This window comes from Tamandua tetradactyla, chromosome 7, assembly GCF_023851605.1.
Source record: "Tamandua tetradactyla isolate mTamTet1 chromosome 7, mTamTet1.pri, whole genome shotgun sequence".
NCBI classification, from domain to species: domain Eukaryota; kingdom Metazoa; phylum Chordata; class Mammalia; order Pilosa; family Myrmecophagidae; genus Tamandua; species Tamandua tetradactyla.
The window spans coordinates 36,260,564-36,273,698 of NC_135333.1; the positions used below are offsets into that span (position 1 = coordinate 36,260,564).

Below are 13,135 nucleotides of genomic sequence, written 5' to 3' on the forward strand. Positions count from 1 at the left end.
AAATAGACTGTCATATGCCTTGTTTGTGCATTTTGTTTTGTTTTTAAATCATCGTTCATGAATTAGAGAGATGCGCTTGGTTTATCTGTGCAATCAGAAAAGAATAAACTCAGGAGCACTAGGCTAGAGCCCTGGTGAAGCAGGCACTACACCGAGGGAAGGACTGGCAGTGGGCACTGGTGGCCCCCCAACACCACTGGGTGGGCGAGTTTCCTCCAGTTACTCAGGACAGGGACACCGCAGTAGTCAAGGAGAAAGAGAGTTCAACAGCAAAAGTCCAAAATGATGAATTAGCCAAGTGTCACTGTGGGATGAGGCAGCCAAGCCTGTGTCCCAGCCAAGGACCAATGGACAAACATCTAGATGCAGTGACATCCACTTGTCTTGGAAGATTATTGCACACATGGAGGACTATCAGAATCCCATCACTGAAGCATTAGGGAGAAACGAACACAAGTACAGCAAAATCCCTAAAAGGAAAGAGGATGGAAATGATGCTGAAAAGCATGACCCATGGCCTACATATTTTAGAACAGGCCTAAGTGTAAGTGTCTGGTGGCTTTATTTGTCGAAGTCAGCCTTACAGAAATCTGCAATCACAGTTTAAATTGTTTGCGAGAATTAGCTCCATCAAGTTTGTAACCACAGTGGAAATGCTCAGGAAAAATTGGATTTCAGAGTTTTGCATAGGAGATATAAGAGCTCAATGAACGGAACATTAAGCAAAGTCCACATAGCTGTGGCCATTCCCTTGGGCCAAGATTTCTTGGTACTAATGGTTCCATCCGCAATCACAGTGAGCTGCTTACAAGCTGCCCCTCTGATCCTGGTGGCATTTGACAGTTTGTCATGAACTTTCTGTGCCCTTCACCTCCTGCCCCTCTGGTTGTCCTCTGGAGGATTCCTTGTTCTCAACCCTTCTGACCTGGGGTCCCCAGGCCATTTTCTGGTCCCTTCCCTCCTTGCCATGCACATTGCCCAGTGGCCTCATGCACACGTGGCCTGGTCTCCCATGCCACCCTGACCTCCTCATCCAGGCCACGAAGGGGCTGCAGTTGCCTACAACCACCGTGTACTTGACCTCTCGGAACACAGACATCAGTCCTCCTGGGGCCCCATCCCCTCCCCAGCCTCCCAAACCCCTACCCAGCTGCTCACCAAGACTTGCTGATTTTACGTCCTTGCTCTCTCAAACACGTCTTCTCCTTTCCGTCCCGCCCACCCCCAGCAGTCCTCAGTCTGCCGTCAACCCATGCATCCATCACACAGTCCTTCTTGAACACTTGGTGGTCGGCCATGGAACTATGAGAGGCACGGGGGCTAGCTCCCCCTCCCACCTTCCCAGAACTTACGCAGCCCTTCTCTAGCTTTACTGCAATAGAGCTGGTTAAAAGGCTGATTCTGATGCTACAGGTCTGGGCTGGATCTGCGACTCTGCATTTCTAAGAGGCTTCCAGGCGGTGCTGATGCTGCCCATTCTGGGACGACTGTTTGAACAGCAAGGCCCTAGATGACACCGTGGGTTTGAGTCTTGATAAACAGGATGAATAGAGGGCCATGAAGGACACAGGAGGGGAGTCTTTTGGTCCAGTTAAAGTTAGATCTTTCTCCTGGCTAGATGCAATAGATTCAGTCTTGGCCTACCTCAGGTCACACAGCCTAGAAGGGATGGAGTGGAGATTGGAGTTGAGCCTTAAGTCTGTTCTTCCCTCAGCCCATTGTTTCTTTGTTCACAGGACTTTAATGGGGGAGGTGTGAGACAAAAGAAGGGCATCTAGAGCCAGCAAATGCCGGCTGGAGAGGGTGGATGGTAGACATCTGTTCCCAACTCATGTTCAATGTCATCATATTGGTAGTTGTGAAATTTGCCCTGGTGGGGGTATCTACACCATGGAAATTGGCAAACACTACATATCAGGGCTTCTTTCCAGGAGGGCAGGCGGTTAAAGGCTTACCAGCCCACCGTTGTATGCAGCCCAGCTCTGGGAGAACAAGGAAGGCCTCCTGGAGGAAGTTATGCTTGAGACGAGCCTGGAAGGATGGGCCGGAAGTGACAGGTAGGCAAGTGTTACCTTTACCTGAAATAATCTCCCTGCCCACCTATATCTCACACAGGGTGTGCAAGATCACATGGTCAATTCTAGAAAGGAAGCAAGGAGTGAAAGAGAAGGAACTGCTGGGTACAGTAAAGGGCCAGGCTGGAATGGTAGGTGGGATTTTGATTTGAGGAACGAGCAGGTACAAAGGTAGTCTAGCCTTGTGTTATGACCTTGGAGAAAGGGTTTAGAGTTTCTCCTGCACACACCTGGGGGCCAGTAGATATTTGCACTCAGGGGAGGGATATAAATGAATCTCTAGGGGACATCTCACTGGTAGCAGTGTAGATATTAGAGGGTGGCTGAGAGGGACCCATGAGGAGGCCATTGCACCAAATCTAAAGAAGAGATGCTGAGGGTGTGACCGAAGGCAGGAGGCAGCCTTGGAGACGGCAGTGCAGACTGGCTACTGACTGGTGCTTTGGGCGGGACAACGAGTGTCTACAAGGCAATCTAGACATCTGGCTCAGGCGTCTGCAGGCCACTTGAGACAGGAAGCATGAGGTGTGGATTGATTTGGGGATAAGATGATGTGTCATATACAGGAAGAAATTTAAAAAAGCTAAGACACTCTTTTGAATGTCACAGCCCAAGGACTCCGGCCAACCAAACAAACAGAGCAAAAACCAAACCAAAACACAACACAACAAAAAGCCAGTCACAGGCTGGGACTCTAGCCCACCAAAACCCAAATCAAACAAAACCTGGGGATTAATCATAAAAGTACATGGACTGCTTCCCCTCTCCACGACTTTACCGTCACATCACAGGGCTCCAGAATGATAACAGTGAACTATAACTGGGAGAGCTGCAAGACACAAACTCCATTTAAAAAAAAGGTCTTAGGGGGCCACGGTGGCTCAGCGGCAGAGTTCTCGCCTGCCATGCTGGAGACCCAGGTTCAATTCCTGGTGCCTGCCCATGCGGAAAAAAAAAAGGGTCTTAGGGAAATCCAAGACACCAGGGGAATTGCAAACAAGAACACAAGAGGAAATCTTAACTTCTGGCACCTCTAGCTCTAGCAAACATTAAACAGTTCAACTCCTAGCCAGCTAAACATAAACCTCACACTAAAAGCCTGCCTTCCTCAGTTCCTATTAACTGAAATATCATGTCCAGCTTTAAACAAAAAATTTCAAGGCATTCTAAAAGATGAGAAAAAAACACAACCTGAAGAAACAAAGCAAGCATCAGACTCACATATGGCAAGGATTTGGGAATTATCAGATTGGGAATTTATAATAACTATGATTAATACACTAAGGACTTTAATGGAAAAAAAATGGACAACATGAAAGAATGGGTGGGAAAGGTTAAGGAGAGAGCTTGAAATGCGAACAAAGAATGAAAAGGAAATGCTAGAACTCGAAAACACCGTAATAGAAATGAAGAATGCCTTAGACGGGCTCATCTGTAGACTACACACAGCTACAGAAAGGGTCAGTGAGTGGCACTTTTACGATCTCCCATTTACAAATGTTTGGACTTAAGAATTCTCCTACTGTTTTTAACCTTCCTCAACGGTGTGTTTTGGCAATTGGTGCTTCAGAGGCTTGATCAGCTCCAGCAGACAATGGAAAAGGATGAGGCGGGCCCAGGTGGCACCTGTTGTGCTCCGTCGTGCCCGTCGGGTGGAGCAGAGTGACTTGCTGAGCTTAGGAAGTACCTTGATGGAAGAACAAGTACCAATGGCTAGAAAGCACTTGAAGAGATGCTCACCTTCACTAGCAATAAAGAGATGCTAATCAAGATACCACCTCACACCTACACGAATGACTGCTATTAAACAAACCCGAAACTACAACTGTTGGAGAGGAGGTGGAGAGGAACACACTTATTCACTGCTGCTGGGAGTGCATGATGGTGTAGCTGCTGCGGAAGACAGCTTGACCATTCCTCAGAAAACTAAATACCGAGTTGCTCTATGACCCAGCAATACCAATATTAGGTATATATCCATCCAGAAGAGCCGAAAACAGTGACACAAACAGATATTTGCACACCGAGGTTCAAAATGGCAATATTCTCAATTGCTAAAAGATGGAAACAATCCAAGTGCCCATCCACCCAGACAAGTGGATTAACAAAATGTGGTATATCCACAGAATGGAATATTATGCAGGTGTCAGACAAAATGAGGTCCTGAAGCATGTGACAGCATGGATGAACTTAGAGAATATAATGCTGAGTCAATTAAGCTGAACACAAAAGGATAGGTAAAGTATGATTTCACTATAATGACTCTAGTAAAGAGAACAAACTCCAAATCATATAGCCCAGGAAAAACATCTGTACTCATCTATAGCAATGAACTAGATGTAATATCTCTGCAACCGGAGTGCACAGATGACTCCACGAGCAAAGACTTTCATATGTTTCACATTTTTAGCATTGACCATTTATAATTAAGATTCTATAAAAGAGAGAGAAAGAAAGTACATTGAAAAGCCTTTCACCATGTTGTCATAATTAGCCTAAGAATTTCTAGACTCTCCTTTTTAGACTGGCTTATTCTTATCAAGATGCTTATATGTTATTAAACATGTGATTCTTTTTCTTTTCACATTAACCAATTATTTGTATTCTTGAGTCTGTGCAGATAATTTATTTGCAATGTGAATTATTGAATTTTTTAAAATGCCATTTACACCCAGATATTGTGCATGTTTAATAATTAAATATCAGATTTTAAGCTCTGTGTTCCTGTGAAGAGACATGTGGTCTAGTCCTCTGGTGATAAGTACTTCCTCTAGGAAATGTAGTAGAGGCAGAATTGCGGTTCTCTCTTGAAACAGGTACATAAATGCAACCCAGGTGAAACCTCGAAGCTCTGTGTGATGATTCTGGTGTCAACTTGGCCAAGTGATGATGCCCAGTGATCTGGTCAGGCAAGAACTAACTTGACCATTGCTGCAAGGATATTTCACTTGTTGATAAACCACAAGGCTGGTGTATTAAGTCATTAGTCAGTTGATTGTGTCTGTGGCTGATTACATCTGTCATCAACTAAGGTGTGTCTCCTACAATGAGATAATCCAGTCATGGCATGCCTCCCCACCCCCATAACGGACAGCAGACCCAAGGCAGCAGTCAAAATAATCTGACTCAGCTGGTTGGGCCGGGGAGGCTGGAGGGAAGGATTCCCAGTCTGGAGGGGTTCTGTAAGGGAGTGGGAGGTTATACAGTGACCAAATTCGGTGTGATCCTCCACTGAAGCAGAAAGATAATCTGGATGGTGGAGAAAGAAGTGAAAAGAAAGTCTGTCCAGAAGAAGCCTAAGAAGATAGAGAGGCTACAAGACTTGAGGAACGAGTCGCATCCATCTCCAGTAAAGAACAGACTTGGGGAAAAGGCAATGAAATAAGAAAATTGGAAAAATATTTCCTCTGACCTCAGAACTCGTTTTTTAAAGACAGCCCTTCTTTGAACTCACCCCATAAGAGTTTGAAGTGCGATTTAGACTTATATCATCACGAAGGAAGCTGCTTGGGGAAGAATCAACAGTTTGTTAATTGCTTCTGCCACAGCTTATCACTTGTGATAATAATCCCCATAAAGTGCAAATCAGTGTGAAAATGTCCTGTGTTTAAAAAATTTGAACCCCATTGATAACAGAGCATTCATACTGGAGAGACACCATATGAATTTACTGAATTTGGGAAAACTTCTTTCATTCACATGTCATAATTCAATAAATGTAGAAGTCATGCTGGAGAGAAATCCTGTGCTTCTAAGGAATATTGAAATGCCTTTAGCTAGATGATAAATCTCATTGAGCAGAAGAAAATTCATACTGGAGAGAAATCTGTGAATGTAACAAAACTTCATTGAACGTTAGAAAATTTATACAGAAAAGAAACCTTTGAATACACTGAATATGATAAAGTTTTCTTTGGAATCTCATTTCTTACTCTACATTTGAAAGGCAACACAGGGAAAGAGCCATATCAACGTAAGAAATGGGAAAAATCTTAAGCCAAAAGTAAATCTCATTCATCAAAAAATTCATATTGGAGAGAAACCTTGTGAATGTGGGTAAGCTTCTATTCAGATGTCAAACCTCAGTCAACAGAGAATTTATAGTGGGGAAAACCCCTTTGCCTGTAAGGTATGTGGGAAAGTCTTCAGCCACAAATCAAACCTCACTGAGCATGAACATTTTCATACTAGAGAGAAACCTTTTGAATGTAATGAATGTAGAAAAGCCTTCAGTCAAAAGCAGTATGTTATTAAACATCAAAACACTCATACTGGAGAGAAGCTTTTTGAATGCAACGAATGTGGAAAATCCTTCGGCCAGAAGGACAACCTTCTTATCCATCAGAAGATTCACAAGGGTGAGAAACCATTTGAGTGTAAGGATTGTGGAAAAGCTTTCATACAGAAGTCAAACCTCACTAGACACCAGAGAACTCACATGGATGAGAAGCCCTTTGTATGTAAGGAATGTGGGAACACCTTCAGGGGCAAATCAAACCTTACTGAGCATGAGAAAATTCATATTGGAGAGAAACCCTTTAAATGCAGTGAATGTGGCACAGCTTTTGGCCAGAAGAAGTACCTCATAAAACATCAAAACATTCACACTGGAGAGAAACCTTATGAATGTAACGAATGTGGAAAACCTTCTCTCAATGAACATCACTTATTGTACATGTGAGAATTCATTCAGGTGATAAACCTTATGAATGCAATGTATGTGGAAAAGCCTTCTCTCAAAGCTCATCTCTTACTGTGCATGTGAGAAGCCACACAGGTGAGAAACCCTGTGGTTGTAATGAATGTGGGAAAGCCTTCTCTCAGTTTTCAACTCTTGCTCTACATTTGAGAGTACACACAGGTGAGAAGCCTTATCAATGTAGCGAATGTGGGAAAGCGTTCAGTCAGAAGTCACACCGCATTAGACACCAGAAAATTCATACTCATTAAAAACCATAAGAATACCTTGAAGATATGAAGTTTTTTTATATCAGGAATTTACGTTTCATGGCACATCAGAAATAATTGTTCTAAAGCAGCACCATGGATGAGGGAAACAAAAACTAAAAACTTATGGGATACCAGACGTTAAATATTGACAGGACAGACGTTCATATGATATAAAGCCTGTGGCCAACAAAAAACCTACCGCAAAGGTAATGCTGAAACTTTAGATGCATTCCCACTAAAATTGGGGAGAAGAAACAGATGCCTGCTGTCATCATTGCTATCACAGGTCTGGAGATCCTAACCAAGTTGTAGGTGTTGGAAAGCAAGAGACAATACTAGATATCATCTGCAAATAATATGAAACTCCTGTGGTGTTGATGCAGCAGAAGTGAGCCCAGAAACAGACTCACACATTTATTAGAATTTGCAATATGATAGAAATGGCATCAAGAAGTGATGAAATAATGGAATTATTTAAAAAATAATTTGGAGGTATTTGTTGTGTAAGGAGGGGATAAACCATACACAAAATGAAATGCAAAGGGGTTAAAACAGTCATATGAAAAAGCTATATTCTTCAGTCATCTTGAGAATAAGAGAGCATTTCTTAAATTTTAAAAATACCTAGCAATTCTCTAAGTACATATACCAGGAAATATACTTGCTGGGGCATGATTTGTCATAGTCAAAAATTGATGACTACGTAAATGCCCATCAGGATCAAAATGGAAAATTCTTATGGTGGAAACTATGTCTGTAAAATGCAACATGCATGAACAGAGAAAGATCTCAAAAATCATGTTGAGAGGGAAGAACCAAGTTGTACAATGATGCATATATATATATAGTACAATGAAATCTTTCTAAATTTGAATAAAGATTTCCCTCATATAATTCGGTAGTATATATTGGCAATGGATGCATATTATACGTAAATGTTTCTGAAAAGAATTGCAAGGAAACACACCAAACTCTTGAGAGTGATTGGCTGTGAGGAGTGGAGGAGAGAAAGGAATGAATGTGGGAAGTGGGGTGGGGATTGGTAAAAGGGGATTGCAGCGTTATATATAAATAGCCATTTCTCTTAAAAAAGACTGCACGTAAACATAACAAGATATTGGTTAGTTCTGGATTGTGGTGCATGGAAATCTTGTCTCTTTTTTTTTGTACTTTTCTTTATTTTTTAAATTTCTCAATAATAGGAATAGGGATGGGAAAGCTCTACCTTTAGAAACTATCATAATGGGTACATTTCAACCAAATACTAAACTTTTTATAGAAAATATTTCTAAAATTTTGTCAGTGGTGAGTGTATGGATTTGTTCTCTGTGTAATTTGAAATTATCTATTTTATTAAAATTAAAATGACAGCAAAAAAAATAATAATCTGACTCGCAGAGACTTATGGTGTGGGCTAGTAGATCATGGGGTACCTAGAAATGAAATAGATGGGCAGTCCGATGAATGCAGGTGGCTGAAGGATGCACTGGCGAAGAAGTAGAATGGCAAACGATGGTGTATACCTATGAATGAAGGTTGCACTGCTATAAAAAAGAACAATGTTGTGAGGCATGCAACAAGGTGAATGAACATGTGGGATATTTGGTGAAGCAAAATAAGCCAGAAACAAAAGCCAGGAGAGTGCTGTGGGACCTGTATAAACAGAGCCGCTGCCAGTCTGGACTGAGGGGTTCAGAGAAGGGACACATTGGAGGAAAAATAACTTCAGAGGCAAAACCGTGGAGGCTGAGGTCTGAAGTCAAGAAGCCTTGGGCCAGGAGAGTGGACCCACCCAAGCCCCTGGAGAGGGTGAGTTTGTCCCAAAGGCAGAGGATGGGCCTTCCACCTGCTTGCAGTGGATGAGTCATGCCACCTCAGGCCTTGGAGAGGGTGAAGCACATTCCTTGGGGTTTGGAGGGAGCCTGGCTGCCACCACATGGAGGGGTTGAGCGTGTGCCCCAGAGATGGCAGAGAGCCTGGGTGCGGCCCCAATGCTTGGAGAGGGTGGAGCCAAGAGAAAGGTGGTCTCCCCAGTGTCCCCCAAGGTTGCGTTTGAAGAGAGGCAGGCTTCTGCGCAGGCATTTGGAAAGGGTGGGACTGTCGCTTTCTAAAGCCCCGAGGATAAATGATTCTCAGACTTTGAAATTTAATGGACTTGGCCCTGCAGGTTTTCGAAGCTGTGTGGGTTCGGTGACCCCTGTGTTCCTTCCTCTCTATGGAAATGTGTTTATGTATCCTATGAATGTTCCTCCTTTGTATGTTGGCAGCAAATAACTTGTTATAAGTTTTTTCAGGTCCAAAGCGAGAGGAGAACTTTGCTTTATGACAGACCATGCCTGTAATTAACTTTGAGATTTTGTACTGGATTTAACCTTGTATTGTATTTTGCAATGTTACCAAAATGGTTTAAGTTTCTCTGATATATTGTTATGGAATGAATGTATTTTGTATATGGGAAAAACATGTCTTTTTTAGGGTCCAGAGGGTGGAATGTGCTGGTTTGAAATTAGAACACTTAGACTACCTGTAGGCATGCCTAAGAGTTACTTCTGGAGGACCTCTGTTGTTGCTCAGATGTGGCCTCAGTCTCTCTAAGCCCAACTCTGCAAGTGAAATCATTGCCCTCACCCCTATGTGGGACATGACATCCAGGATGAAAGTCTCCCTGGCGACATGGAAGATGACTCCCAGGAATGAATCCAGACCTGGCATCGTGGGATCAACAATTACATCCTGACCAAAAGGGGGAAAAGAAATGTAATTAATAAAGTATCAGTGGCAGAGAGAGTTCAAATAGAGTCAAGAGGCTACTCTGGAGGCTGCTCTTACACAAGCTTCGGGTAGACCTTGCTACTTATCATAACCTGCAAACCCCCAATCAGGACCATTCCAGCCAATCCTAAACAACACCTAGGGCAATATAGAAGATTCCACAAGGGTTCCAGGCACTAGAGTCACTTTCCAGAAACCTACAACCTCCAGATGGGTCCCTTGTCCAGATAAGTCCTGAAACCTAGGCCAGCCTCTCAAGAACATCAGATAGTTCTATCTCCCTGCCCCATATTAGTGACAGACCCTTCCAATAACAAAAATTTAGAATTGCCATAGCCCAAACACCCCTAATGAGAGGTATGGAAAGATCAAAGGTGATGGTGGAATTATATATAGAAGATAGCACTTAAATTACTATGAATGCTGAATCATTAAATTGATATCTATTTTAGTCTCCAGTATTTTAGAGCGGCTAGAAGTAAAAACCTAAAATTGTTAAATTGTAACCCATGTCAAAGTCTGAAATATGTTCTACAACTAATTGTGGTGCTGTGCTTTGAAATTTATAGCTTTTTTGTATATATATTATTGTTCACAAAAAAAGAAGGAAAGAAAAATTCGATTGTGATGATAAAAAGGTATGTAAGCCCTCTAGCCTCCTATATTCTGGAGCAACTAGAAGGAAAAATAGGAGAGGATCGTATGGTAGCCCATGACAAACTCTGGGATCTATCCTGTAACCACTTTCGAAGAGTGCTTTGAATACTATAGCTTCTTTATTTCTTTGCTTTGTATATATGCTATACTATACAATAAAAAAAGTTGAAAATAAAAAAAAGATGCAGTGTATTAAATTCTTGTTTGAGCTGTAGGAGAATTCTAGGTCAAGTGAACAGAAGTCCAACTTGAATTACAAAAAACAGAGAGTCATGGCCCCTTAATCAATTCCCAGACTTGAAATAGTTTACAGACCCAGAGCCCCTCAAATGAGGGGAGGGCCGAGTACCCTTGGCGAAGGACCCTGTTACACTGCCCCAAATTTACACTGTTAACCTTCATTCCAGCCTTCCCCAAGGACACTGATGGCCTTTTACCAGGGTGACTGTGCACTGGGGAAAAGGAAATAGTCAGATATTTCAGTGATTATTAGACACTGGCTCAGGAGTGACACTAATTCCAGGAGACCCAAAACGTCACTCTGATCCACTAGTCAGAGTAGGGGCTTATGGAGGTCAGGTAATCGTTAGAGTTTTAGCACAGGTCCATCTCACGCTGGGTCCAGTAAGTCCCCAGACCCATTCTATGGTCATTTCCACAGTTCCAGAATGCATAATTGGAATCATCATACTCAAAAAGTGGAAGAACCCCCACATTGGCACTCTGACTGTTGAAGTGAGGGCTATTATGGTAGAAAAGGCCAAATGGAAACCACTGGAACTGCCCCTACCTAGCAAAATAATGAACCAGCAGCAATACCATATTCCTGGAGGAATTGCAGAGATGAGTGCCACTCCTAAGGACTTGAAGGATGCTGGGGTGGTGATTCCCACCCCATCCCCATTCAACTCTCTTATTTGGTCTGTGCAGAAAACAGATGGAGAATGACAGTGGATTATCATGAACCAGGTGGTGACTCCAGTTGCAGCTGCTGTCCCAGATGTTGTATCATTGCTTGAATGAATCAACATATTGCCTGGTACCTGGTATGCAGCTGTTGATCTGGCAAATGCCTTTTTTCTCAATAGCTGTTAGTAAGGACTACTAGAAATCATTTGCATTCAGCTGGCAAGGCCAGAAATATACCTCCACTGTCCTACCTCAAGGATATATCAACTCTCCAGCCCTAGGTCACAGTCTTGTTTGCAGGGGCCTTAGTCATTTCTCCCTCACATAAGACATCACACTGGTCCATTCTATTGATGATATCACGGTGATTGGACCTAGTGAGCAAGAAATAGCAACTATTCTAGACTCATTCGTAAGGCACTTGTGGGTCAGGGGATGGGAGATAAATCCAAAAAAAAATGCAGGGGCCTTTCACCTCAGTGAAATTTCTAGGTGTCCAGTGGTGTGGGACATGTTGAGATATTCCTTCTAAGGTGAAGGATAAGCTGTTGCATCTGCCCCTCCTACGACTGAAAAAGAGGCACAACACCTAGTTGGCCTCTTTGATTTTAAGAGACAACATAGTCCTTATTTGGGTGTGCTACTCTGGCCCATTTACTGAGTGATCAGAAAAGCTGCTAATTAATTAAAGCAAGTCTCTAAAAATGTACAAATTAAGGCACCAACAACAGGTTACTTTCACTCAAAAAAGGCTGTGACATTCAGGGTTTCTCTTTCAACTGGAAAGGCACATAGTGAACATGGTGACGTCTGCTAGCTTTCTCTCCAGGCTTCTTGTTTCATGAAGCTCTCCCAGGGGTGTATTCCTTCATCTCCAAAGGTCTGTGGTTGCATGGGCTCTGGCTCTGGTCATTCTGAAGCTTTCTCTAAATGCTTCCTCTTTTAAAGGATTCTGGTAAACTAATCAAGACCTACCTGGAATGGGTGGAGTCACAGCTCCCTCTAATAAAAGTTAATACCCACAATTGGGCGAGTCACAACTCTATGGAGATAATCTAATCAAGCTTCCAACATACAGTACTGAATAGATGCTCCCATAAGCTTGGATCAAGATTAAAACATGGCTTTTCTAGGGCACATAATCCTTTCAAACTAGCACAACTTCCCCTCACCAAGGCAGACCTGGCTATGGTCACTGCTGAGTGCCCAATCTGCCAGCAGCAGAGGCCTACATTCAATCCCTGATAAGATCATTCCTGAGGTGCTCAGCCTGCTACCTATTGCAGGTTGATTACATTGGATCATTCCCTCATGAAAGGGGCAGCGATTTGCTCTAACTGGAATAGAAACACACTCCAGATATGGATTTGCATCCCCTACACTCAAGGCTTCTGCAAGAACTACCATACATGGACTTACAGAATCCCTTATCCACCATCATGGTATTCTACACAGCATTGTTTCTGATCAAGGAACCCACTTCACAGCAAATGAAGTGCAGGAATGGGCACATGCTCATGGAATTCTCTGGTCTTACCATGTTCCCCATCATCCAGAGGCAGCTGGGGTGGTAGAATGCTGAAATGACCTTCTGAAAACCCAATTACAGTGAAACTAGGTTGCAATACCTTGCAGGGTTGGGGCAATATTCTCCAGGAGGCTGTGGATGCTCTAAATTAGTGTCCAATCCATGGTGCTGTTTCTCCCATAGCCAGGATTCATGAGTCTAGAATCAAGGGGTGGAATTGGGAGTGGCACCACTCGCTAACACC

General features: G+C 42.9%; 1 protein-coding gene and 1 long non-coding RNA gene across 2 annotated transcripts; both read left to right on the top strand.

The window, feature by feature from the left end:
- The first annotated feature begins 1,410 nt into the window (after window positions 1-1,410).
- LOC143689586 (uncharacterized) lies at window positions 1,411-3,211 on the top strand. Its single transcript, XR_013178840.1, has 3 exons — window positions 1,411-1,518; window positions 1,932-2,057; window positions 2,685-3,211. It is a non-coding gene; the product is annotated as an uncharacterized LOC143689586 (long non-coding RNA).
- Window positions 3,212-5,797: 2,586 nt separating this feature from the next.
- LOC143689587 (uncharacterized) lies at window positions 5,798-7,565 on the top strand. Its single transcript, XM_077167851.1, is given in 2 exon segments — window positions 5,798-6,718; window positions 6,721-7,565. Coding segments are annotated over 2 exon segments (876 nt in total). The 5' UTR covers window positions 5,798-6,147; the 3' UTR covers window positions 7,026-7,565.
- The last annotated feature ends 5,570 nt before the right edge of the window (window positions 7,566-13,135 follow it).